The sequence below is a fragment of the Equus asinus genome, chromosome 20, assembly GCF_041296235.1.
Source record: "Equus asinus isolate D_3611 breed Donkey chromosome 20, EquAss-T2T_v2, whole genome shotgun sequence".
Classification (NCBI taxonomy): domain Eukaryota; kingdom Metazoa; phylum Chordata; class Mammalia; order Perissodactyla; family Equidae; genus Equus; species Equus asinus.
In genome coordinates, this window is record NC_091809.1 from 113,252,213 (window position 1) to 113,278,096 (window position 25,884).

General features: G+C 35.0%; 1 protein-coding gene across 6 annotated transcripts in view; it reads left to right on the plus strand.

Annotated features, from left to right (window-relative positions):
- Positions 1-25,095, plus strand: part of QSER1 (glutamine and serine rich 1) — a 76,186-nt gene extending 51,091 nt beyond the window's left edge. For 5 of the 6 annotated variants that reach the window (XM_044752767.2, XM_070491447.1, XM_070491448.1 and 2 more), the window contains 9 exons: positions 4,048-4,376; positions 5,328-5,444; positions 6,318-6,451; positions 7,283-7,500; positions 12,720-12,857; positions 15,254-15,351; positions 18,980-19,132; positions 20,377-20,472; positions 21,511-25,095. In XM_044752767.2, coding sequence (XP_044608702.2) covers positions 4,048-4,376; positions 5,328-5,444; positions 6,318-6,451; positions 7,283-7,500; positions 12,720-12,857; positions 15,254-15,351; positions 18,980-19,132; positions 20,377-20,472; positions 21,511-21,651 — 1,424 coding nt within the window. In that variant the 3' untranslated portion in view covers positions 21,652-25,095. The remainder of the gene's footprint in view (positions 1-4,047; positions 4,377-5,327; positions 5,445-6,317; positions 6,452-7,282; positions 7,501-12,719; positions 12,858-15,253; positions 15,352-18,979; positions 19,133-20,376; positions 20,473-21,510) is intronic. The other variant, XM_070491445.1, reaches the window with a different exon arrangement.
- The last annotated feature ends 789 nt before the right edge of the window (positions 25,096-25,884 follow it).

Consider the following 25,884-nt stretch of genomic DNA (forward strand, 5'->3'; position numbering starts at 1 on the left):
CTGGCTTCTTGAGTTTATTACTTAGTTTATTTTTGTTATTTGCTTGCTTTCTAATTAATGGCATTAAAGTGTAAGTTTTCTTGGCAGCACACTGTGGCTCTACCCTCTGGTTTTAATTTATAATCCTCTCACTGTCTTTTCTAAATGATCTGTCATTTCAGTTTTGATTTCCTTTTTAGCCCAAAAGTTATTAAGGATGATGAGTTTTTGTCTGTTTCCTAGTGAGTTTTTCTTGTTGTTTTGATATTCCTTTATTACTAATTTATGGCTCTATTGTATTGTGGTTGAGGGTAAATAACGGCTGCAGTTTGAAATTTATGGAAATTTTGTTAGTGGCTTGGTAAGTGGTTAATTTTTGCAAATATTCCATGAGTACCAACTGCTAATAGATTTTATTTGGTAATATTGCTCAAATTCTTTATATCTTTTTATTTTTTGTTTAATGTAATAAATGACATTAGGTTATTTAAGAAAACCTATGTGTGTATGTTGGAGGTAAATGACAGATCTAGAATTTGCGGTAAACTCTCCCAGCAAATGTAAAAGGTAACAGGAGGTGAAATAACTATACCTAAATGTTTGTGGTGGTTGCAGCTGGGTTATGGTACGTGAAGGTTTGTGTTCTCTATTTTTGTGTGTTTGAAATTTTTAATAGAAAAGTTAAAAATAATCCTCCCTATCCTTATTTGTTTTGAGATTGCTTGATGTGTTGATTACTGGAAAAGTTGTGTTAAAGTTTCTCACTGTGTTTTATTGTTTTTCTAACACTGTTTACTTGATATGTTTCTAACCCAAATAATTGGGTGCTTAAAATTTTACTGTAGTTAAATTTCCTTTTATCATAATAAAATCTCCCTTTTTCCCATTTAATTTCCCATTTCTGTTTTTAATATTGCCATACTAATTTTATTGTTGTTAGCATTTTCAATCTATTTTTCCACATCTCTATTTTCTTTCCTTAAGGACATTTTTTCTTGTGAAATGTGACTCACTTATGGTAATATAACGTACATGAAGAAAATATACATGTAAAATTTCTCTAAACTGGAAAATGCAGACATTATTTAAGCCATATTCTCTGATGACAATGCAGTAATTACATCAAAGAATAGCTGAAAGAAAAAAAGAAAGGGACAAATAAAAATAAGGGTATTTTTAAGACTTCTAAATAATTTCTGATAACTTCTAAATAACTCATGGCTTAAAAAGGAAACCAAAACTGAAATGATAAACCACTTAGAAATGGCGCTAGAACATTGTATTTTGAAACCAATGGGATGCGCCAAGAGTGTGGGGCAAAGAAGAAGATTTATGGTGTTAAATGCTAGTCACTAGAGAGCAAAAAAAGTACAAAAATAAATTGAGTATTAAATTAAACCCAACTCTCTTTTTTTCTTTTTTTAAAGATTGGCACCTGAGGTAACAACTGTTGCCAATCTTCTTCTTCTTTTTTTTTCCCAGAGCCCCCCAGTACATAGTTGTATATTCTAGTTGCAGGTCCTTCTAGCTGTGGCATGTGGGATGCCGCCTCAGGGTGGCTAGATGAGCGGTGCCATGTCTGTGCCCAGGATCCAAAACAGTGAAACTCTGGGCCACCGAAGTGGAGCGAGTGAGCGAATTTAACCACTTGGCCATGGGGCCAGCCCCTAAACCCAACTCTTAACTTCTAGAACTAACCACTGTCTTGGTTGGATGGTGGTCACTTCCCTGCTTTTCGTTTGTAATTTACCACCTGTGTATGCGTCCTTAAACACTGTTCTTTTGTTTGGTTTGTTTTAAAACTTCATATAAAGAGTATCATACAGTATTGATATTTTTCCCTCTACCAATTTGGAAGTTACATATTCTTTTTAGAAAAATATTTGCTTAATATTCATTATGGAAATTTTCAAACGTAAACAAAGGTACAAAGATTGGTATAATTAAACCAATTTTTGCATGTTCAGTTTCAATAACCATCAATACATAGTCTTGTTTTATTCCTGTCTTACCTACTCTCCCACCCCTTGATTGTTTTTTATGAAATATCTGTTCTTTTCCTGGTTATAAAAGGAATTAAAGTATGCATTTTCAGCCTCTCAAAATCTGTTGGTATGTTTCTTTCTTTCTTCCGGGATAATAGAAAGACTTCGGAACATTACAACTCCATTTAACTCCTCCTAACTTTAATGTTATTGTTACCATGTATTTTAATTCTGTCTAGTTTTCTAATACTCAACAAGACATCATTAATACTGTTAAAGTCAGTGTTTATTTTGATTTACTTACGTGTTTACCGTATTGCCCTTCTTTCTTCCTGCCCCTCATATCTTCTCTTTGGGATTACATCCCTCGTGAGTAGTGTGTCCTTTACTCTGTCCTTTTCTCAGGGTCTGCTGGTGGCAGAATCCCTGTTTTTGGTCATAGATAGCTATGTGCTTTGTTTTGCCATGTAACTTAGAAAGTATTTTCAAAATTCAGTGACATTGCTATAATAAAATCCCTTTTATTCCTTCATTCATCTATTATTTATATGAACAAGGTTTCTCAGTTCTTATATCAATAAAAATGAAGGACAAATAAGCCCAGAAATAAAACCACACTCTACTTGTAGATTGCTTTAGGTTAGTATGGACATTTTAACTATGTTTATTCTTCCAATCCATGTGCATGGAATGTTTTTCCACCTCTTTATGTCGTCATCAGTTTCTGTCAGAAAAGGCTTGTAGTTTTCATTGTATAGATCTTTCACCTCCTTGGTTAAATTTATTCCAAGATATTTCATTCTTTTTGTTGCGATTGTGAATGGGATTGTGTTCTTGAGTTCTCTTTCTGTTAGTTTGTTATTAGAGTATAGAAATGCAACTGATTTATGTAAGTTGATTTTGTACCCTGCAACTTTGCTGTATTGTTGATTACTTCTAGTAGCTTTCCGATGGATTTTTTAGGGTTTTCTATATATAAGATCATGTTGTCTTCCATGCTTAACATTTTGAGGAATGGCCAAATTGTTTTCTAAAGTGGCCATACTACTTTACATTCTCTCCAGCAATGTAAAAGGGTGCCAGTTTCTCCACATGCTTGCTAACAGGTTATTGTCTGTATTAGTAATTATAGCCTTCTTGGCAGGTGTGAGGTTGCATTGATGTAATGAGTAATGGCCTTTCATCTGCTTATTGACAATTTTTTTTTTTTTTTGGACAAATGCCTATTCAGATCCTGTGCTCACTCTTGTAAAATTTTATTTTATTGAGGTCATAATAGTTATAATTTTGTGAAATTTCAGTTGTACATAATTATTTGTCAGTCACCATATATATCTGCTCCTCTGTGCTTACTTTTTAAGTTGGGCTGTTTGTCTTGTTGTTATTGAGGTTGTAAGAGTTCTTTATATATTCTGGATACAAATCTCTGGTAAATATATGATGGATTGGTATTAATTCTTACTTAATTGTTGGTAGAAGCCACCTGTGAACCCATTTGGGCCTATGCTTATCTTTGTGGAATGTTTTAAAATTTCTTTTATTCTCTTTAGATGTTACTGGTCTATTTAGATGTTCTTTCTGTTCTTTTGTCCTTTTCAGTAGTTTGTGTTTTTCTAGGAATTTGTCCATTTCATCTAAGTTATTTGTTAGCAAATTTTTATATCATTACTTTATAATCTTTTCTGTTTCCATAGTTTCTAGTGCTGTTTCAACGTATTTTGGGGTGTTGTTTTCCTTTATCATGTCCACTCGGCTTTTCTTCTAGGAATTCTTCACAGCTTTGGTCTGCTGACCCTTCCGTATCTTGCATCCCTTTTGTGTCTCTTTGTGCTAGTTAAGTGGAGTTAGGGGTAAGTGTAGGTTGGTGGAGGTTCTAAGTCTGCTTGTCATCCAGATGTAATTCTCGCCACTTTGATTCTTGGAAATTAACAATCAGTTTTTAGTTTCTTACTATGGGTCTCATTGTTTCAAACAATTTGATGACAAAAATACCCAAGTCTTTCTTTTTAAACTGTTCAGATTTTACTCAGAGCAAGTAAATGGTTAATTATGTGTATTACTGATTTGCATTTGCTTGATCTAGTTTCAGAAGCCCTACAGGTGGCAACTACTAGCCCAACTGCCAATACCACTGGTACTGCTAATACTTCCTCTACCACTGTGGGTGCAGTTAAGCAAGAACCTCTCTACTCTACTTCATCTGCAGTAAATATCCTGGAAAATATAAACTCTGCAGAACTCCCAAAGCCCATCGAAATTGATGGTCTTCCTTCAGACCAGTTTGCAAGAGGACAGGACTCTGTTGCCATAGAAGGTTTTACAGATGAGGAGAACTCGGAAAGCGGCGGCGAAGGCCAATACAGGGAGCGTGATGAATTTGTGGTAAAGATAGAAGACATAGAGACTTTTAAGGTGATGTGAACGTTCACAGGTATAAAGGTCAGAGCTTAGTGGGAGTGCATATGATAGCCTTCTTGATGAGTTTAATAGCATGTGTCTAACTTGAGTGCAAAAGTTAGGTTTTTATAATTATTCTAAGTTGTCGTAATTGTTAAATGATACACTAGTAGACGTGAGATATTTTTCAAAAGAAAATAGCTTAAAATAATTTTAACTTATATCTCAGTTTTATATATTTCTGACTAGTCAGTATGTTGGATTAGGTACTAGTAGTTAGAGCAGTTTTGAAATGTCAATGTTTTTCAAGGCTCCCAACTCTTTGTATTATTAGGAGTTTGGAGAAAATGGTCATTTATCTCATTTAAAAGTTTAAAGAAAATAACAGGAATATAATGTAAAATAAAATTAGACTTATTCTCATAATTTCAGATTGTAAAAATCCTGAGCTGAATGTTACAATTTCATACAAGAAAATTTTAGCTATGTTCAAGAAAACCGATTCTTGGGTTTTTGTTTGCTTGTTTTTGATTTTATTCTTTGGTTAGGATGGAGAGGAATGGCATTAAAAAGGACAATTAGGAATATAACATCAAATTAATCTATATTCCTTCCATTCACAATTAACTACTGTTAATATTTTAGCATGTTTGTTTCTGTCTTTTTGAATATATACATAATGTTATAAAATTGCATAAATAATGTATGGTAATATCACTAGAAGAAAACTTTCCAATAGCTGTACGAAATGGTAATAGGCTACTTTGCATGTTGGTGTGCTCCCTATTTGTGGAAGAATTTAAGCAGAGACTGAATAGCCAGCTTAGGAGAATTATTGCAAGTCAGCTAGGTAAAAGATAAAAGGTTGAGGTAGACAGGTCTTTAAGATTCCTTTCAGCTCTAAGATTCTATAAATTTAGGCTAAGTTCTAGTTTTTATAAATGTAATTAATTCTGCTTATTACAGGAGGCTTTAAAAATAGGAAAAGAACCCCCAGCTATTTGGAAAGTACAAAAAGCTTTATTACAGAAGTTTGTTCCGGAAATTCGAGATGGGCAAAGAGAATTTGCTGCTACAAACAGTGTAAGTAAAATGCTTGTTTACATTACCCTTAACTATTTTTTGACAGTGATCCTGGGGAAAATATAGAATGGTTTAAATTTAAATATAGTTTATATTGAGCATTTCTGATATAAAATAGCATAAAGTTTGAACTACAGAGTATATGATACTCTAATAGTCTGATTTTATTTTTTTTATTTATTTATTTTTTAAGATTTTATTTTTTTCCTTTTTCTCCCCAAAGCCCCCTGGTACATAGTTGTGTATTCTTCGTTGTGGGTCCTTCTAGTCGTGGCATGTGGGACGCTGCCTCAGAGTGGTTTGATGAGCAGTGCCATGTCCGCGCCCAGGATTCGAACCAATGAAATACTGGGCCGCCTGCAGCGGAGCGCGTGAACTTAACCACTCGGCCACGGGGCCAGCCCCTAATAGTCTGATTTTAAAATAAATTCAATGTGTAACTACCAGCAGCTTAAAATGAAAACACTTTATACTGTTCCTTAAGTTTTTTTTTTTTTAAATAAAGGAAAGGAATTAGTGTTAGTCTGTGAAGAGTTCAGATAAGCTCAGAAGCTCTTATATTGATTATTCTGCCAGTCAAACATCCTGATGTACCAGAAGACTTATAGAAGTTATTCTTTTGTCCTTAGGTAGTTTAATAGCATTGAGTAAGTAAACATCTGATGATTGCTTCTGTGTAGGGGCTTGTACTTATGAATGAAGTTGGGCTCATTTTTATTCAGGTGAAATTAGCTTGGCCAGAGCTGCATTTGAAAGACTTGAAGGATAGCTGTATGATAGTCAATCAAGCCGACAAAGTAATATTTTATGTACAGAATGTATAATTATGTAATTCAAATGTTCCTTTCCTTAGTACCTTGTTTCTTTCCATAGTACCTTGGATATTTTGGAGATGCAAAGAGTAAATACAAAAAGATATACGTGAAGTTCATTGAAAACACAAACAAAAAGGAATATGTCAGAGTATGTTCCAAAAAGCCAAGAAGTAAGCCTTCACAAGCTATCAGGTATTTATTTTCTTATGTAATATACTTGTAGTAAGGCACTCTTTCTGAAGCCCCCTTTTTATCCATAAAATGAAAATAATAATGGAATGTCAAATTTAAAATGAAGTAACTTTTGAGAAAAGACTATAAGACCTGTACATCTCTAGGCAAGTGTATAGTAGAATTATCCTCATATATTAATGTGACTCTGTATTGTCTGGACCGTGAATCTGACCTAGCCACATTCCTTGTGATCTGTATGGGAAAGAGAATGTGACCCTAGATATTCTCAATCAGATGCTAGGAAGATCTAGTTTAATTAAGATTCCAACTTACTGGAAGCAGCCCACCTTATTCTTAGGATGGAATTTTATCCAATCAAATCTCTAGGACTGGCCTACAGCAAATCTTCTTGAGGGGCTCTAGGACAGATACAGTTGGGTCTCTAAATCAAAACCTGTCACCACTGGAGCCTGTGTGAGTTTCTGATGATCAGAGATAGATGTGGCTATCAAGGGTTCATCATGCATTACTTCCTAAAGCCCATTAATCGTCTGTTGTACAGCCTCATATTGAGGACAATCAGTTCATAAAGGGAGGGGAAGAGTGAAGAGAGACAAATAGGGATTGAACTAGTAGTCCTTTAATAGCTGAATGTTGAACGTAAGTGGTTAAAGAATATTCCAAGAGAATTTTGGGGGAATCACCAGTGGCCTTGTGTAGGACTTGGACTTTATTTTGGAGATGTTGGTGAGGTAATTAAATAAACTTTTCCACTGTTTCTCTTTTCTTTTGGTCTAATTTATTTTAATAGTATTTCAGTGTTAATGAAGTTTGTTTGTGACGTTGCAGAACTCTTGAGGCTAAGCCAAGCAGCAGCAGTAAAACTTTTGATCCTCCAGCACCAAAACCTGTAACCACAAAAGCCCCTTCCTTGAAACCCAAAGTTAAACAGCTAAAAGTAAAGGCTGAGCCACCACCAAAGAAACGGAAGAAATGGAAAGAAGAGTTTTCATCTTCCCAATCTGACTCATCTCCTGAGATCCATTCTAGTGGCAGTGATGATGAGGGTGAGTTCTCCATGAAATGAATACCCTGGTAACTCTAGATTATCTACGTAAATGGAGAGGAGCAGTGATGCTGACGATTCAAAATTTATTTTTTTTAGGGGATTTAGCTACCTAGTTAAGTTCTGCTTAGGCTTTTATAAAAATAAATTCACAATTCCTGAACACACTAACTGAAAGCACAGTTTGCCAACTCATACAGCCTTGTCAGACAGAAAAGGCAGTGAACTGGAAGAAGACCTTTGTGAGCTCTAGCCTTAGTGAGGCCAGTTCTCTCACCTCAGGGCAGGATGGGGTTAGATCAGATGGTTGACCAAGAGTCCTCTAGCTCCAGACTTTTGAGTCTATGTTTATGCCAGAAGAAAAGAATAAAACAAGCCTAGGAAGCAGCAACTCTGAAACTAGTTAATAGGATAGAGTAATGTATATAATAATATATACTTCCATATAAAAATGGAATATGTTTGTTAATTTTATAATATACTGCATTACTGCATACTTCTCTGGATCTGTTAGCTGCCAGCCAGCTGCCCGTGACTTAGCTAGGTAACCTCTCTGTGCCTTAGTTTTCTCTTTTATAAAATGAAAAGGTTGAAATAGATTAGCAGTTATCAAACTTTTTGACCTTAGAACCCTTTCACACTCTTAAAACTGTTGAAGACACCAAAGAGCAGTTATGTAGGCTATATATATTGATATTTACTTTATTAGAAAGTAAACCTGGGATAGTTGTAAAACCCAAAAATATACCAGCACACATTCCATCAGCCATCAAACTTGTGTAATATATATAAGAAATTTCAGGCAGTTCAGTAGTCTAGAGCAGAGGTTACCAAACTGGCCAGTGGGCTAAATCTGATCTGCAGCCTATTCTTGTAAATGGAGTTTTATTGGAACACCGATTCATTTACGTGTTTTCATACAGTTGCTTTCCCACTGCAGTGGCAGATTTGAGTAGTTGCTACAGAAAGCACATGACCATTAAAGCCTTGAATATTTACTCTCTGGCCCTTTACAGAAAAAGTTTGTTGACCTGTCTTCTTCTAGAGCATAAAGTTGAAGGTAGGCAGGAAAAGACGAAAGGGTGATGGAAAGTTGTGTTTGCCATGCTAAAGCTGAAAAGCTTGGGATCCTGTAGCAAAATGAGAGTCCTTGGAGGGAGTTAAGGAGGGAGCAACACGGTAAAATCTGAATTTGAATTACAAGACATAATAGTTCAGGTATAAATTGGAAGTCTGAACCTCAGTTGTGGCAGCAGGGGTAGAGGAGACACATTTGAGAAATTCAGGATGTAATCTTGGCAGAACTTGAGCGATGACTTGGATGTTGCAGGTACTGTTGACCTCGATGTCCAGGATGAGTACTGTCATTACAAGTATCATTGCTTGGGAGCTGACCTTAGAGAGTGTTTGAATAGAAACAGAATCATAATAAATATTCCTCAGTGTAGAAGTCTACTTTAAATGTATTGTTTTTAAAAGCTGCTTATGAATGGTTGTTTAGAAGTGTGCACATCAGGGTTTATAAAGAAATTCAGTGCTTTGAGTGTGTTTGGAAGGCATTATGTGTAATTTTTGCTCTTAGTGTTCCTGCCTAGTGTTTAGAATAGACAGGTTTGGGTTCTCAATTTGCACTCAGTTGTACAGCGTCCTCAAATGAGTTACCACTAGTTGTCACTAATAGGCAAGCATTTTTAGTGCTTCTTAAAAAGAAGGCAAATATTGATAATAAACCTAGATTTATAGCCTGATTTTCAAACTGTTTCAAAATTTTATAATCTATATATATTATAATCTTTATAATCTTCAAATTTATTGAGGATTGCAAAACATTTTTGTTTTTGTGGGCTGTAGCTATTTATATTTACCGAACGTCAATTAAAACAGAAATTTAAAAAATTTATTTAAAATAAATCCATTACATATTAAATTGTATTTTTAACAACTGTATTTTTCTAAACTAACAGTATTTAGTTAGAAGAGTAACATTTTCCTATTAGCTCATACATTCAATTTGTTATTATATATTATTTTGGTTAAAGTATATGAAGAAAACTGAGCCTTACATAGATATATCGTTGGGGAAGGGAAGAGTATTTTAAATACCTTTCCAGATAATTATGAGTATTTTTCTTTGATACTCAGAGTTTTTTATTTGATAAACTTGGCAAGTGGTAGTTTCTCCAACTTTTCATCCTTGTTACAAAGATTATTGTATTGGTTTGTCTTACTCTTTGAATGTATCTCAAGGGTATCATGATCAATGATTTTATAACATTATTCATTGGTCATGTGAAAATATTTTTTAGCTCATTAATGTACATATTCTGTTTCATGTTTTTTCACATTAAAAATGTTGTGGTAGAATAGATATAAAATTCAGCATTTTAGCCACTTTTAAGTGTACAGTTCAGTAGCATTAATTATATTCACACCATTGTGCAACTGCCACAACTATCTATTTCCAAAACTTTTTCATCACCCCAAACAGAAACTTTGTAACCCTAAGCAATAACTCCCCATTCTCCCCTTCCCCCGCCACTGGTAATCTCAGATAATCTCTTTTCTGTCTCTATAAATTTGCCTGCTCTAAATATCTGATATAGGTATGTCTGGCTTATTTCACTTAGCGTAATGTGTTCAAGGTTCATCCATATTTATAGTATGTATTAGAACTTTCGTCCTTTTTATGTCTGAATACTCTCCCATTGTAAGTTTATCCATCGTATGTTCATTTTGTTTATCTATTCATCTGCTTTGGACACTTGGGTTGTTTCCACCTTTTGGCTATTGTAAACAATGCTGTAATGAATCATGGAATACAAATATCTGTTTGTGTTGTTTTCAATTCTTTTGGCTATATACCTAGAAGTGGAGTTGCTGAGTCATATGATAATTGTATGTTTAGCTTTTTGAGGAACCACCAAACAGTTTTCCATAGTGACTGCATCATTTTATATTCTCACCAGCAATGCATGGGGGTTCTCATTTTTTCACATCCTCACCAACACTTATTATTTTTTGGTTTTTTGGTTATAGCCCTTCTAGTAGGTGTGAAGTGGTATCTCATTGCTTTTTTTTTTTTTTGAAGATTAGCCCTGAGCTAACATCTGCTACCAATCCTCCTCTTTTTGCTGAGGAAGACTGGCTCTGAGCTAACATCCGTGCCCATCCTCCTCTACTTTATATGTGGGGTGCCTACCACAGCATGGCGTGCCCAGTGGTGCTATGTCTGCACCCGGAATCCTAACCGGCGAACCCCGGGCCGCCAAAGTGGAACGTGTGAACTTAACCGCTGTGCCACGGGGCTGGCCCCTCATTGCATTTTTGATTTGTATTTCCCTAACGACTTAGGATGCTGAGCATCTCTTCAGTGCTTACTGGCCATTTGCTTGTCTTACTTGGAGAAATGTCTATTGAAATCCTTTGCTCATTTTTTAATTGAGTCATTTCTCGTTTTGAACTTGAGTTGTAGAGTTCTTTATATATTCTAGATCTTAAACCCTTATGAGATATATGATTTAAAAATATTTTCTCTTGTGCTAAATGTTGATATTTCATTTTCTGGATAATGTCCTGTGGTGCACAAAAGTTTGCAATTCTAATGAAGCCAGATTTGTCTATTTTTTCTTTTGTTGCTCATGCTTTTGGTGTCATATTTAGAATCCATCACCAAATCCAAGATCATGAAGATTTACCCCTATATTTTCTTCTAAGAGTTTTATGGTTTTAGCTCTTACATTTAGGCCATGCATTTTTACAGTATCAAAAAATAACATATATTAATACCACCACTGATCTCATCAATGATGTCTTTAAACATTGGGACATTGCCAGGCTCACAGTGGTGGATGCAAGTTTTCCAGAATTCTAATTTTTACTTGAAACCTCAAATTTTATTATTAGCAACAGTACTGTGAGTTGTTTTCCTTGAAGTGACAAGTTTATGTCATTAATTTTTAAGAAAACACCTGCCAGATATCCAAGTCTGTATAGGCATAGTGTGTCTGTCAGTCATTCTTTCAAATAAAAAGGGTGTCCCATGAGGCAAAGAGTGGCTGGGTCATTTTGTAACTCAAACGATTGGATCGTGCTTTTCCTGGAGGTGACTGTTGTACTTCATAGCAGATGTGCTTTTTGTGTACCTCTCATTTCATCACATGGAACATTGAGACCTTTACTTAAGGGTAAAGATTTAATATAATTAATAATTTTTACTGATTCGTCAAGGACTAGAGTGGAATTGGCTTTTTTGCCCCTTCAGATGCATGGCAGTGAGATAACAAAGTCGTGGCAAAGTTTGTGGCTACTGGTTCAGTTTGGTGTCACTGCCTTGATTCATGCTAAGTAAGGCACCAACGGTTTTATCCAACATTACTTTTATAAATGTCAACAGAGTGAAAAAGGTGTATAAGATCTTAATATTACTAGGAAAATTTCAATATCAGAGACTGCTGAAAGGGTCTTGGGAGAGTTCCTGAGGGATCCTTGGACCATAATTTGAAAAGTGCTGTTAAAGGCTGTGAAAATAGTTATATATTTGAATTAAAAAGTCAAAACTGAGACACACTTCTAATCCTACAGTTCTTGCCATTAAATTTGAGTGAAATTTTCTCTGTGCATGGGCTGTGTTTACATTAAAAAACTTTTTTTAATATGTCTTGGCTCTAGACCATACTTTTACAGTAATTTAGGTACAGAAGTGAAAAGAGGAGTTATTTATCTGTTAACTCATACATTAGATGTCTTATGGCTTTTTTACTACCTGAATATAGAGAAACCACGTATTCTGGAGTAGCACAGCCTGGCAGCAGATGTCTGTGGTAAGGCCGAGGGAGGAGAAACAGGTTCCTCTGGGGCTGATGGTTCCAAATGCTGGGCTGGTGTTGGGTTAGGGTTAGGGTTAGGGTTAGCTGGGAACCTTTTTTGAAGTATAATGTGCAAGCTTCATCACCACTACCTGCCCCCCCCCCCCAAACAAGATTCTGTCTTAATAAGTCCATCAATCTGGATTTTTTTTTTTAAAGCTCTCTAGTGATTGTGATGTGCAAACCAGCTTTGAGAATGTCTCACTTGGGGTGTTTAAAGTCAGAGGGGAGAACCTTGAATCTTAAGAAATTTTATCTACAACCTTTAATCTGTTTATAGGCTCTTGTTACAGATAAAATTGTTCTTAAGTTGTCAGGAAGGGATATTTAACATTTCATCCTTTCTCCTTCCCAGCATTTGATCCTCCAGCTCCCTTTGTCACTCGTTTTTTGAACACAAGAGCGATGAAGGAAACCTTTAAAAGCTACATGGAATTGCTTGTCAGCATTGCCCTGGACCCCGACACGATGCAAGCCCTAGAGAAGAGCAACGGTATATAGTCTGCTGAGTAGCACTTCCCGGGTCTTTGTTGTCCTTGTCTGTTAGTTGTGCGTTTAATGTATGGTTTTTGTCAGTTAACAAATTCATGATATATTGATTCTATAGAATGGTCATATCTTTTCATTAATTATCTGAATATTTGAATAACTGTATATTGAATGTATTTTTACTGATCTCTACTCATGGGAAAATTATGTAACTATCTGCTAGTTTCTTTCAATTTTAAGAATCTTTATGAGCTTTACAATATTCCACTCAGTGTCTGTATTACATGCAGGGTCCAGATGTCAATATATTGTGTTTTCTAATAATTAGATGAACTGGATAATAATGGTGTAAAGATTAAAAGTGTATATTTGTGTCCAGTAAAAGCTATATCACAAAGTAATTATTTCCTAATCAGTTAGTACTAAAACAATATATGCATTGTCTTATATTCATTAATATTATTCCTTTACACTCTTGCTTTATTAATCTTTCTTATAGTAAAGTGGGGATGGAGTTGATATATAAATAAACTATATAAAATATATCTAATGTTGCTCACTAATGTTTACCCTTCAGCTGCTATAGCATTCACCAGGGACAACTAGAAAGATGAATGAAAGGATTAATGAGCCAGTTTCTATTACCCTTCTTCTGTCAAAATGATTCTATGGGTGTAAGATCAAAAGATAATAGCAAAGCATAGTCAGTAACAATATGCTTCAACAGCAGTGCCTAAAAATATGTATTGTTTTATTATTTCCACATACTTTGACATATGTTATTCTACTTTAATCCCAGAACAATTTAGCCATTTTGTGGATGAAGACAGTGAGAGGCTCAAAGAGGTTAAGTGACTTGCTTAAGAGCCCACAACTTGGAAGAAGCAGAGAAAGGATTAAAGTCCAAGGGTTTTCTAGTTTCTGGTCCATTGCTTTTTTGACCGTATAATCAGAGACAGTAATCTGTACATCAGTCATTTTAGAGTCATGTAGGGCTGGAGGGGACATTAGAAATTACCTGGTTTAAAGCATTTATTCATTTATTTATTTACCTTTTTGTCCGAAAGATTGGCCCTGAGCTAACATCTGTGCCAATCTTCCCCTGTTTTATGTGGGATGCCGCCACAGTGTGACTTGACAAGTGGTGCTAGGTCCCCATCTGGGATCTGAACCTGCACACCCCGAGCCACCGAAGTGGAGTGCACAAACTTAACCACTATGTCACCGGGCTGGCCCCAAAACATTTATTTTGTAGATGAAGGTTCAAAGAGACAAAATATGTTTCCTGAAGTTATAGAACAAGTTAGTGGTAGAAGAACCATTACTAAAACCCAATAGTTAATTCCCCATGTTGGCTTTTTGCCATTAAGTGTTTTCCCTGTCAATCAAAACTCCTTGCATCATCAAATATGCATCTGTTAGTAATGGTCATTTCTGGGCAGTTGTATTTTAAATGACTTTTTTCCCTACTGTTTATCATTGTTTTCTGATTTTTCTCCATTTAATATAAGGGGGAAAGATTTTAATGGTTATAATACTTTAAAATAATCCACAAATGTTTGAAACTTGTTTTTGTGAAATGTAAATTCTTGTAGTATTTGAATTGATTTAATCACTACTGGAAAGATAAAAGAAAACTATCAGGTGTGTTCTAGTGAGCTTAGAAAGCATTGCACACTAAGGACCTTTTCTTCAATTAGAGGAGGTGTTCTTCTGATGGTCACTGTGCTTGTGTTTATATTCCAAACATTTTATTGAACTATGAAATTAGTAACCAGATTCTGAGGATTATATATACATTTTCAGAAAGGTCATTAGTATTATAAAAATATGTTATTATGCTGATAAATTAAGAAACAGTCTGTATTCTAAAGTCTTTAAAACAGCACCAAAAGTAATTAACTTTACACTCTGGAAGTGCTTTTCTCAAACAAGCTTAAAGTTTCAGGGGTGACAAAGCACAAAGCTTTGAGTAGGATCTTTGTCATACTTTTAGTTTCCCTTTCTGAAATAAGTCTTTTGACTCTTCCCTTGTATTTTTCACACTGGATTTTGATCATTTTTCTTTTTCTTAAACTGTAGTGAATTAAGAATATCATACTTAGTATTTTATAAAATTTTATAATGTTAGATAAATTTATATCCTGTAGTACTCTTACTGTTCAGATGGTAAATGAGTTCTGGAGAAATTAGGCAGTTGCCCACTGGTCATGTTGTGTGTCAGTTAATTCTAGAGGCAAGGACGGGTTAGAACGCAGGAGTTTCATCCTGTCCATACACTGCGCTGCTGCTTTCTTACTCGGCTAAGGTCTTAATAATGTTTTGAGACAAAGACAGATTTTTAACAAGATTTTCTGTTGATAGTTTATCCTATTCCAATAAATGTTTATCTTGTTTTAGATGAGCTACTTTTGCCTCATATGAAAAAAATAGATAGCATGCTGAATGATAATCGAAAGAGACTTCTTTTGAATCTCCACTTGGATCAGTCATTCAAGGTATTTCCTTCAGATGATTTATTAGCAAAACTCAGTGGCAATCATAGTCTTAGGCGTAATAGGATGGAAAATTTATGAAAGTCATTTTCAGTTTCATAAAATTTTCAACCAACAAAAAATTTGATTTTTATTCATTGTGAGTCTGTTTAGCTTGTCTTTTTATTGTATTAATAAGCACATTCTTAGTGTTAATCATTTGCTTTTTTCTGCTTAAATTCATTTTTCAGGCTTTTATATTTTTCTAGTTTTCCTTTTATATAATAATTTCCAAATGTTTTCAAAAGTACTTGCTTTAAACTACTGTATTCCAATCTTGTTTTTCTTCTAAACGTTTAAAAAATTTTCTCATTTCACCTGTAATGAGAATTGGTCTAGCACAGTTGTTAACATTCCCTTTACTTGTGTGCTTTATTCAATATCTGAGCAAAAGTTAATTCTCACATAATAGTAGGGGATATGTATGTATCCATTGATTTATCTTGGCACCACAAATTGGTTTTGGTGTTATCAGAAATATAGAACAACAATAAGCTAATGTAAACTCAGAAAAATTATGATAGAAGCTACTTAGTAGTCAAAAAATTTCCAGCTTATTCAAAGTATAACATACAACATCTAGAGTCATTTGATTATATCTACCTTGGGAGGAGTTTTTTTATCCATTTGTATAGCTTTTTTTTTTTTTAAATAGGCTTCAGTTTTAGAGCAGTTTTAGGTTCACAGCAAAATTGAGCAGAAAGTACAGAGAGTTCCCATATACCCCGTCCCCACACATGAACAACTTTCCCCGTTATCAGCATCTCCTTACGGTTCACTCTTGCTGTTGTGCATTTTAAGGGTTTGGACAAATGTACAATGACGTGTGTGTATCATTGTGGTCTCGTACAGACTAGTTTCACTGCCCTGAACATCCTCTGTGCTCCGCCTACTCATCCCTCCCTCCCTCCTACCTTTGGCAACCACTGATCTTTTCACTATCTCCATAGTTTTATCATTTGTAGAATGTCATACAGTTGGAATCACACAGTGTGTAGCCTTTTCAAATTGGTTTCTTTCACTTGGTAATATGCATTTAAGGTTCTGCCATGTCTTGTCTTTTCTGTTTTAGAGATTGACACCTGAGCTAACAATTGTTGCCAATCTTCTTCTTTCTTTTTTTTCTTCTTGTTCTCCCCAAAGCCCCCCAGTACATAGTTGTACATTCTAGTTCTAGGTCCTTCTGGTTGTGCTGTGTGGGACGCTGCCTCAGCATGGCCTGATGAGCGGTGCCATGTTAGCACCCAGGATCCTGGGCCGCCAAAGCGGAGTGCGCGAACTTGGCCACTTGGCCACTAGGCTGGCCCCTGCCGTGTCTTTTCATGGCTTGATGGCTCATTTCTTTTTAGCACTGAATAATATTCCATTGTCTGGATAGATAACAGTGTATCTGTTCTCCCACTGAAAGACATCTTGGTTGCTCCCTAATCCTGGCAGTTTTATCAGGAAAACTGCTATACGCATCGTGTGCAGGCTTTTGCATGGACATGTTTTCAACTCCTTTGTGTAATTTGTATAGCTTTTTTACATCCCTGTTTTATCTGAACTCCACATAAAAGTGAAACTTGACTTCATTTTTGCTAGGTGACCCCAAGCTCTGCTGGTAGTCCTGTATTCTTCACTGACATGCACTTGCTGAGAAAAAAGTCAGAAGCTAGTAAGAAGCCCAGTACTGAGAATTTGGTCTACTGACTCCCAGTCCAGTATTTTCTGCTTAACTGCTGTCTTCTAACGAAATAGCCCTTTGGGAAATGTCATGTTTTCTTCAGACAATAGGATGTTGTTAGATGTGTGTTTTCTAAAAATTTACTAAATCTTAAAAATGACCAGTTTGGGCTAACTGTTTTTAGAAAGTCAAACCAGTTCTCTAGTAACTTGTATTAAAATAAAGCCACCACTTGGAATTTAATGGACTCAGTAGATATTTAAAACTTATGCAGTAGTTTATGATGAAAATTGAAAAATTAGTTTTCATATTCTTATTTCACAGAAAAAAATGTCTAATTTTGAAATTATACTTATTAATTTTGATAATTTTTATTTATAGTAACTTGCATTTCAAAGCCAAAATATACATTATTAAAAGTTAGAATTATTTGATGTAAAATGTTACAAACAGTATATTAGAAAAGATTTTCTATTTTTTGGAAATGATTAGCACCATTTTCCATGATGATCTTGGTAATTTTAGGAATCCTAAAGCCTTTTGAAGTTCTGTTTTCATTTGAAATCCATGTACTCCCAGTCATCTTGTGCTTATTAGAAAGATCATTTAAATATTCTCTTTTCATCTCCATTGACCTGGTGTTCATTATTTCCAAATCTGGAATCCTTATTTTGTCTTTAAGTTCCATTTATTGTAAATAGTAATTCAGGGTCCAAAAGTTTTCAAACCTGGGCATGTTTTATATGGAAAGCACCAAACTATGTAATAAAAGCAGAAATAATTTAAGAGAATGAAGCTAGAAATTAATGATAGCTCACTCTGGAGGAAATGCCAAATATTCTATTATTTCTATTTGATGAAACTTAAACTTAGTTCCCTCCTACACTTATATCTAAAAAAAATTAGACTATCTGTTAAAAAATGTCCTGTTTCAGGGGTCACAATGCCAGGTGCTTGGGCACTCAAACAATTTGGAAGAGAGTGGCCTTGAAGGTTGTAACTGTTTATAAAAAAATTGAGCTTATTGAATGAGAACTATGTTCTGAATAATAAATATAAGAGAAAAAATATATAATGGGAGCACTTGAACCCGTTTAGTGTCAAAATAATAAATGATACTGGTAACTCACTTTAATTTTTTTTAAAACAATATTTAAACTAGTTAGATTTAGCTACAAATATTATTTAGTTAGTGTTTGTAGCTTTTTATTGCAAGTTGATTTGCCAACTAGGTTAGGGTATAAATAGGCCTGTGGGTTTTAAAGAATGGACTGGAATTGGTTCTGCCACATGGCCACTAAATTATCAGTAGTACTATGCCATTGTGGTCAGAAAACTCATCAGGCTGTTTTAGACTCCTGTCTTACAACTGCTTTCCCTGTGGTCAGTGAAGCAAGAGAAGTGATAAAGCCAGAGAAGCATCTTGTTTTCCTCTGTTCTCATCCTGGGTCAGATGAATTCTTCATAGCAGGGCGTGGCCAAGTTTCAGGGTGTTAACAGTGGTTTAATTGGTAGAGCTTTGAAGAAACTTACATGTGTCCCTCTTTCTCCTATCATGAAACCAGAGAGGCATGACTCGAAAGAACTCTCTGCCTCATTCAGGAGTCCCCACAGTGTCACAGGCTGTTGCTTAAATCAGGTCATGAGGTTGGCCCAGATTCAAGGGATGGGGAAATAGATTCCACGTCTTGATGGGAGGAGCTGCAAAGAATTTGTGGCCATGTTTAAAACACCCACATGTGTATGTATATGTACGAGTATATTGTATTTATTTACCACATCCATCAATCCCCTACACATGTATTTGTGTGTGTGTATGTACACATATGTATATATTTCTGCATTTTTTAAAATAAATTTTGAATGGCTAGAAATAGTTTAGATTAGTTTTCTTCTGATGTGAATTATTTTTGCTTTATTTTAAAGAGTGCTTTGGAAAGTTTTCCTGAACTAACAATAATTACTCGAGACTCTAAAGCAAAAAGTGGGGGATCTGCCATTTCTAAAATCAAAATGAATGGCAGAGCTTATAATAAGAAAACTCTAAGGACTTCTAAAACAACCACTAAATCTGCACAAGTGAGTATATATTGATTGTTGTAATTATACCTTTTCCAGTTGTTAGTATAATTCCTACTTAAAACATTGAAATAACCAAGCAGTTTACCATGCTGTTAATTGTGAAGCTTTCTCAGGTAGAAATGAGCAGCTCTGGCCTAAGGAAGAGGGACTTGGTGTTAGTCTTTGTCTCCAGTGCCTAGCACAGTATCTGGCAGACAGTGGGTGCTCACACATTTTTTAAATAGACTAATAAGCAAGGAATCATCCTATGCCTGCATTTATATTTTTTTTATATAGTTTTTTTGTCATTGGATGCAAATGCAGACAGAGAAGTGAGTGTGCACACTTCCCATAGGAGTCAGTCTGGATTCCGTCTGCAAAATTATTAAAAGTGGAATCCATTCAATTTCAAACATGGTCTAAATTACTGCTTTTTCAGAAAACAGCTTAGCAACATATCAAGTCCACATCAAAGATGTATTCTGTAGAAACATATTTACAAATGCATAAAAGCATGCATTTGCTCATTGCAGAATTGTAAGAGCAGTTCAGTTATGTATCATCACTGTGAGACTGGATAAATAAAGAGTCATTCAGATAATGTAATGCTATGGACTTTTCAAAAAGAAGAGGTAGATTCATTTGTTCTTTCACTAAAATTTTTGAATGCCCATGGTGTGCCGAATACAGTTCTAAGTACCACAAATAAACAGTGAAAAATGGTCAAAAATCCCTGCCCTCATATAATTTATATTGGGGGGGGCATATGTAATAAAGAGAAAGATATCCAAGTTTTAGTTAGGTGAAAAACTAGTTATAAAAAAGAAAGTTGCAGAACAATATGTATAGTATGATTCCCTTCCCTTTACAAAATTAGCGTTGTTAATATATGTGTGGGGGGACATGGAAGAATGCATAACTGTAATGCTGTTAACCTCGTTTATCTCTGAATCAAGAGATTATAGGATTCTTTTGCTTTATAAGTCATATTATATGTTTACTGTGTGAATTTTTGTATAATGTTTAATTTTTTGGAATAGTGTATATTTATATTCGGGAAAAAGAATGAAGATTTTAAAATACAATTTAAATTCTGTTTTTGAATAAGCTTCTTGTTGATATTAATACAGGGTAATGCCTAGCCATAGAAATCATTTTTAAGATTTCCATTGAGACTTTTGGTCTAGTACTTTTGTAAAAGTATTCTTAGCTCAGATAGCTCCATGAAATAAATATATCTGTAAACTCTTTTGTTTTTATAGGAGTTTGCTGTTGATCCAGAGAAAATACAGTTGTATTCTTTATATCATTCACTGCATCATTATAAATATCATGTTTATCTCATATGTAAAGATGAGGTAATTATTTTTCACTTGTTTTAAAAAAGAAATGTGTGTTTTTCCAAATTTTAAGGAGACTGTAGGTACAGTATTTTTTAATGTTTTAAAGACAATTGTTAGAAAATGTGTCTATATTCTCCTGTAAATAATAACAAGAAGACTTATTGTTCGGAGTCTCTGTCATCTGTTGTGCTCAGTGCTCAGAGTAATCTGAGGCTCATCGCCTCTCGTGGGAACTGTAAGTGGTAATGTTTTTAAGCTGTTAGAGCTTGCTGTACCTTGGCATAATAAATGGTCCTTTGCTGCATGTTCTCTCATAATGTATGATGATTCTGCTGTAATTCGCTTCAGTCGCTGCTGTCTTCTTATCACTAGCATGGCCTTATCCCACTTAATTGCAGAGAAATAGGACACCTGTTCCTTGGCATGAAGGAATGATAATTAAAATTTAATGTTAACTATTAAATACCATAATTTAAGTTGCTCAGAAGTTATGTATGACAACAATACCATTTTTGGATTGGATATAAGGATTAATTTGCTTAGAGGTTAAATGACTATAGACATTACTACCTTTTTTTGACCAGCACTATCAATTTTCTAATCCAAAAGGGTGAAGTTGGCTCAAGGCTGTACCTGATATGTTTGATCATGGTTTAGTGTGGAAGGATGTTCATAAATCGAACCTCTGTCTAGCAAAGGAGAAAGTAAAGATGGTCATGTAAAATATGGTGACTGCTGTCACAGTGCTTTGAAATGCAGAATTGACCCCCAAATTTGCCTTTCAGCTTTTAACACAATTGAAAGGAATTGAGAAAGTTTGAACCACTTTTCCTAGCCTTCCTCCCTGCCCCCATGGAGCCAAAAATGATAGTATTAAACTTAACCCAAATTTATTTGAAATAATCCTTTTCCATGGATAGATTTTTCCAAAAAAAGATTCCTACTTGTAGGTGACTTAATCCCTTTTCATTCAGAATACAGAAACAGTAAGCCCTTGTGAAGAGCTTATAAAGTGATAAGTATAAGCTAATGTGCCAATTCTCTTTATTTTAGATTTCTTCTGTGCAGAAAAGAAATGAAGATTTAGGACAGGAAGAAATTGTTCAACTTTGTATGAAAAATGTAAAATGGGTGGAAGACCTATTTGAAAAATTTGGAGAACTTCTAAATCATGTTCAGCAGAAATGTTCCTAACAATTTCCACAAAAGTGCTGTCTATTTTGTAGCACTAATGAGATGGCGGAGAGGGGTGATCAAAGAGGGTCTGGGGCCTCAGATAATCGAATATCAAGCAGCGGTCTCCTGCAGGCCCGCCTGCTCCGATCAGGGAACTGGCATCGTGACCTCTGCTGAAGGACAGTGTTGCTCCCAAGGAATTCAGTCCTTCGGAAGTGGACCTAAATCCCACGACATTTGTATCCTAATGAATGATTTTTCTATTTTGTAAACAATTGGGTAACTGAGTTTTATTTTCAGAAATGTTTTTTGACAAATGATGAAGCATGCACTAAATACAATTTTTCTTTATTGCTAGAGAGATAACACTTAAGTAACTTGATAATTTTTTCCTGACTCTGACTAAACAGCAGGATGAAAGAAAGGGGGCAGAAAGCCTATGTTTGCATTCGTGTCTGGCCACGAAACGGAAAGTATTGTACGTTATGAAAACAGATATGGTGTGATTTTTGTACGAGAATATCAACAGTTTATGAAATTCAGAAACTGCATTCTGCTTTACGAACTCCTTTTACTCTTAACATGTTCAGGAAACTGGATGTGGAATTGGTGCAATTCTGTGACTGCTTTTTGTGTCAAATTATATTGTGATGAAAAAACAATGACATACTATTTTCCCTATCTCAAAGAAAAGTATTTTCCTTTGGAAAAATTTTCAGTCGTACATTTTATTTCACTAATAGTTGTATTTTTCACAAGGAATGTGTTGTGGTTATAATTATGTTTGATGTATCTGTACTACACTTTTCATTATTTTCAGTAAACCTTATTTAGATATATATTGAATTTCTATTGTGAGTTCTATCTTGAGGTAACCATTTTTGTTTATACAGATTTCCTTCAGTGTTATCCAGAATATGCATTTAGTACTAGAATTAGTTTAGCTTTATAAATGGGGTTGTGTTAGACACTGCAGTAATTTCCTGATTCATGAAAATAAATTTCTTACTAAATTAGCACTTGATTAACTGATTTATCAAAATAAAAATCTAACCACATTATACATTTTGAAGAATAAACGTTTAGTAGACCTCATGCAGTGTTAAACACAGCTTACCTAACTGAGAACTGGAAGTGGTGGAGCTCTCCTTTGGGTGCCTTTCCAACCTTTAGACGTATATCGTAGCCTTCTTTAGTTCCATAGCTCGTGTCTTGAGTCGTTTAGCTGAGACAGTGAATGTATTAGGTTCAACATGACCTTGTATTTTATTTGTGTTTGCCAACAGGATGCCTTATTTGTTTGAGAAAAAGATTTACTAGTGTCCTTCTAAATGATCTCCTTTTTTAGGATTCTAAAGATGTTGTTAATCATCCTACTTGTTTATTTTACCACCATTTAGTGCCTTAAGTCCTATCCAGAAAGCAGTGTTACTGCTTAATGCCCAAATAAGACACACGTATGTGGATATTGCTGTTGCCTTGATTTTGAGTTAATAGGTCAACTTCTAATAGCTAAAACCTCAGTAAACTGGCAAAGAATTGAAGGTAATATGTGACGCAATTTGAGAATGAAACTTTGTAGCATTGGGTGAAAAATCAGTATTTTGAGGTAAACTTACATATTTGTTTCTGATGGTTATCTTTTTAAGAGCAATAATCCTTAATCCAACAATCCTTGTACCTGCCTTTAGACAGGATACTCAATAATAGCAGTTTCTCTCAAGGGTTAAATGTTTGCTTTCTGAAAGTTTAAAACAAAAAACCGTTTAGGCCGCTTATTTGGAAAACAAAAGTAACTTATTTGATTCATTTTGCCTAACTCAAGTGAGAAAATATCAGCAATGAGCATCATACAATTAATTTTGCTAAATGGAGAAGAGTAGGAAGCAGCCGTATTTCTTTCTGATATTGACTCTGGCTAGAATTGGTTGCTTTCATTTCCAAAGTGCACAGCAGATCCTGCATCTCCTAATGTAGTGTTACAAGTCTTTATGTTACTCCCCCAGCTTACTTTCCTGAATCATTGTTGGTTTAAATATTTTAAAAAGCCGTCTTGCATTTAGGGTAACTCGAAGTACCTGTTTGAAACCACTAGCCACATTTTCTTCATGATAAGACCCTTCGGAAATAGAGATGTTTCTTGTAGAAAATAACCCATTTCCTTTTCAACTACAGATGCCCTCCAACTGTTTGCAGTTGAATTCATTTTAGTAAAACAAGCGTTTTTGTGATTTCAGAGGCCAAGTCTATAGGACTGCCTGGAGGAGACCTGGTTGTAACTTGACACCATCCTCTGTCATGTGATCCACGTAGCATAGACAGACCTCAAACTCCAGGCCTTAGAGAAAGTGGGACACTTAACACAGCTATACATCAGTCTGTCCTTGGGGATGATGTCAAATACCTAGCTGTTTAGCCTTCACAGTCCTTGCCAGGCAGTTTGAGATTTATAATAGAAATAACTTTAGGGGGTGGATTGAGTCAAAGAGGTAAAGCACATGTTGCACAACCCAGGAAAACATTTTTAAGAAAGATTTGATTTTCCTACCTTCTGATATCTGAAAATAATTTTGTATAAAAAATCGTTTTGTGTTGGTGTTTATTTCTAGTTCACATTGCTGTTTGGAGAAGCAAGCAGGCTCCTGCTTTTCATTTGCACAATAACCAGTTTCCACTACTTGAGCCTCTATTGAAGTCATAAATTTATAATGATTTATGAATTATCATAGTAGTTCAACAATAGAAACTGCCCATTTTTCTATTACACTTTCAGCTAGAAAACTTTAATTATAATGGCTTAAAAAGTGTTCAGATTATCTTTACATTTCTAAATTTCCTTAAATTCCCAAAATTTAAAACTTATAGATGATTCATACATTATTACTGTTTTCAAAGCTTTTCTCACATTGTTTAAAGCCTTACTTTCCTTTTAATATGTATATTTATTTTCTTTAAAGCAGCTATTTACCAGCCTATGACTTTGGAGATATTTCCGTAAAACCAATATAGCAGCAGGGTTATTGAGTCAGCTTTGGGTCTCAAGAGTTGCTTCAGATGTACACATTTGTGAATTTTATTGTATTTGTAGAATACAGTTTTTGTTTAAAGATATACTTCCATCTGTTTCTCAAGACTGCTTTTCAGAGGATGATTGCTTCTAACTGTGTCAGTTGCACTTGACACATAACTGCACAAATGGACAATGTACGCTTTTGGTTGTGCATTAACTTACATGTACAACCTTTGGCATCTGTGTTCACAAATGCATGTTTTTGCAAATCACCTTTATAAATGACAATAATTGAAGTTAAGGACACAAAGAAACTTGCATTTGTAGTCCAGAATTTTAAGTGGTCCATAATACGATGTATGGAAATTGGAAATGTGAAGGACAGTTTTGTATATTTGTTACTAACTCAGATCATTAAAATGAAAACAATTTTTTAAACAACAAAATCAGAATGTTTTGGGGTTTGGTTTTTTTTTTAAGAATTGAAAACTGAAGTATTTTATTATCCAAAAGCATCGTCATGTTATAGATTGCTCACGTAACACTCATCATCTCAGTGTCCTAAACCAGTTACTAGATATGAGTGCTATAGGGCCCACCCATCTTCTTCTCAAATGGTTGTGTCAACATTTGATGAAATATACAGCCTCAGCTGACAATAACAGAGAATACTTGAGTTTCTATGTTAAGATACAAGTCTTTTAGCCCTTTTCCACCTATAAAGAGCTATAAATCCACTGTCACTTTACTAATTTTTATTTGAAAATACAGACAATTCTCCACTTTAAATGGTTTGACTTACAAGTTTTCCTCTTTACGATGGTGTGAAAGCGATACACGTTCAGTAGAAATGGTGCTCAGAAGTTTGAATGGTGATCTTTTTCCGGGCCAATGGGATGTGCACGATCCTGCCTCGCGATGCTGGCAGTGCAGGGAGCCTCAGCTCTCAGTCCATCCGGCGATCACGAGAGTGAACAGCTGATACACTGTAACCACTCTGACCCCAGTCACCCATTTTGTTTCCCACTTTCAGTGCAGTATTCAATCAGTTACAAGAGATACTTGACACTGTATTATCCAGCAGGCTTGTGTGAGACGCTTCTGTCTGACTGAGTGTCAGTGCTCTGAGCGTGATCACTGCAGGCGAGGCTAAGCTGGGACATTTGCTAGGTTTCATGTACCGAATGTATTTTTGACTTAGGATATTTTCAACTTAAGATGTTTTATTGAGACATAACCCC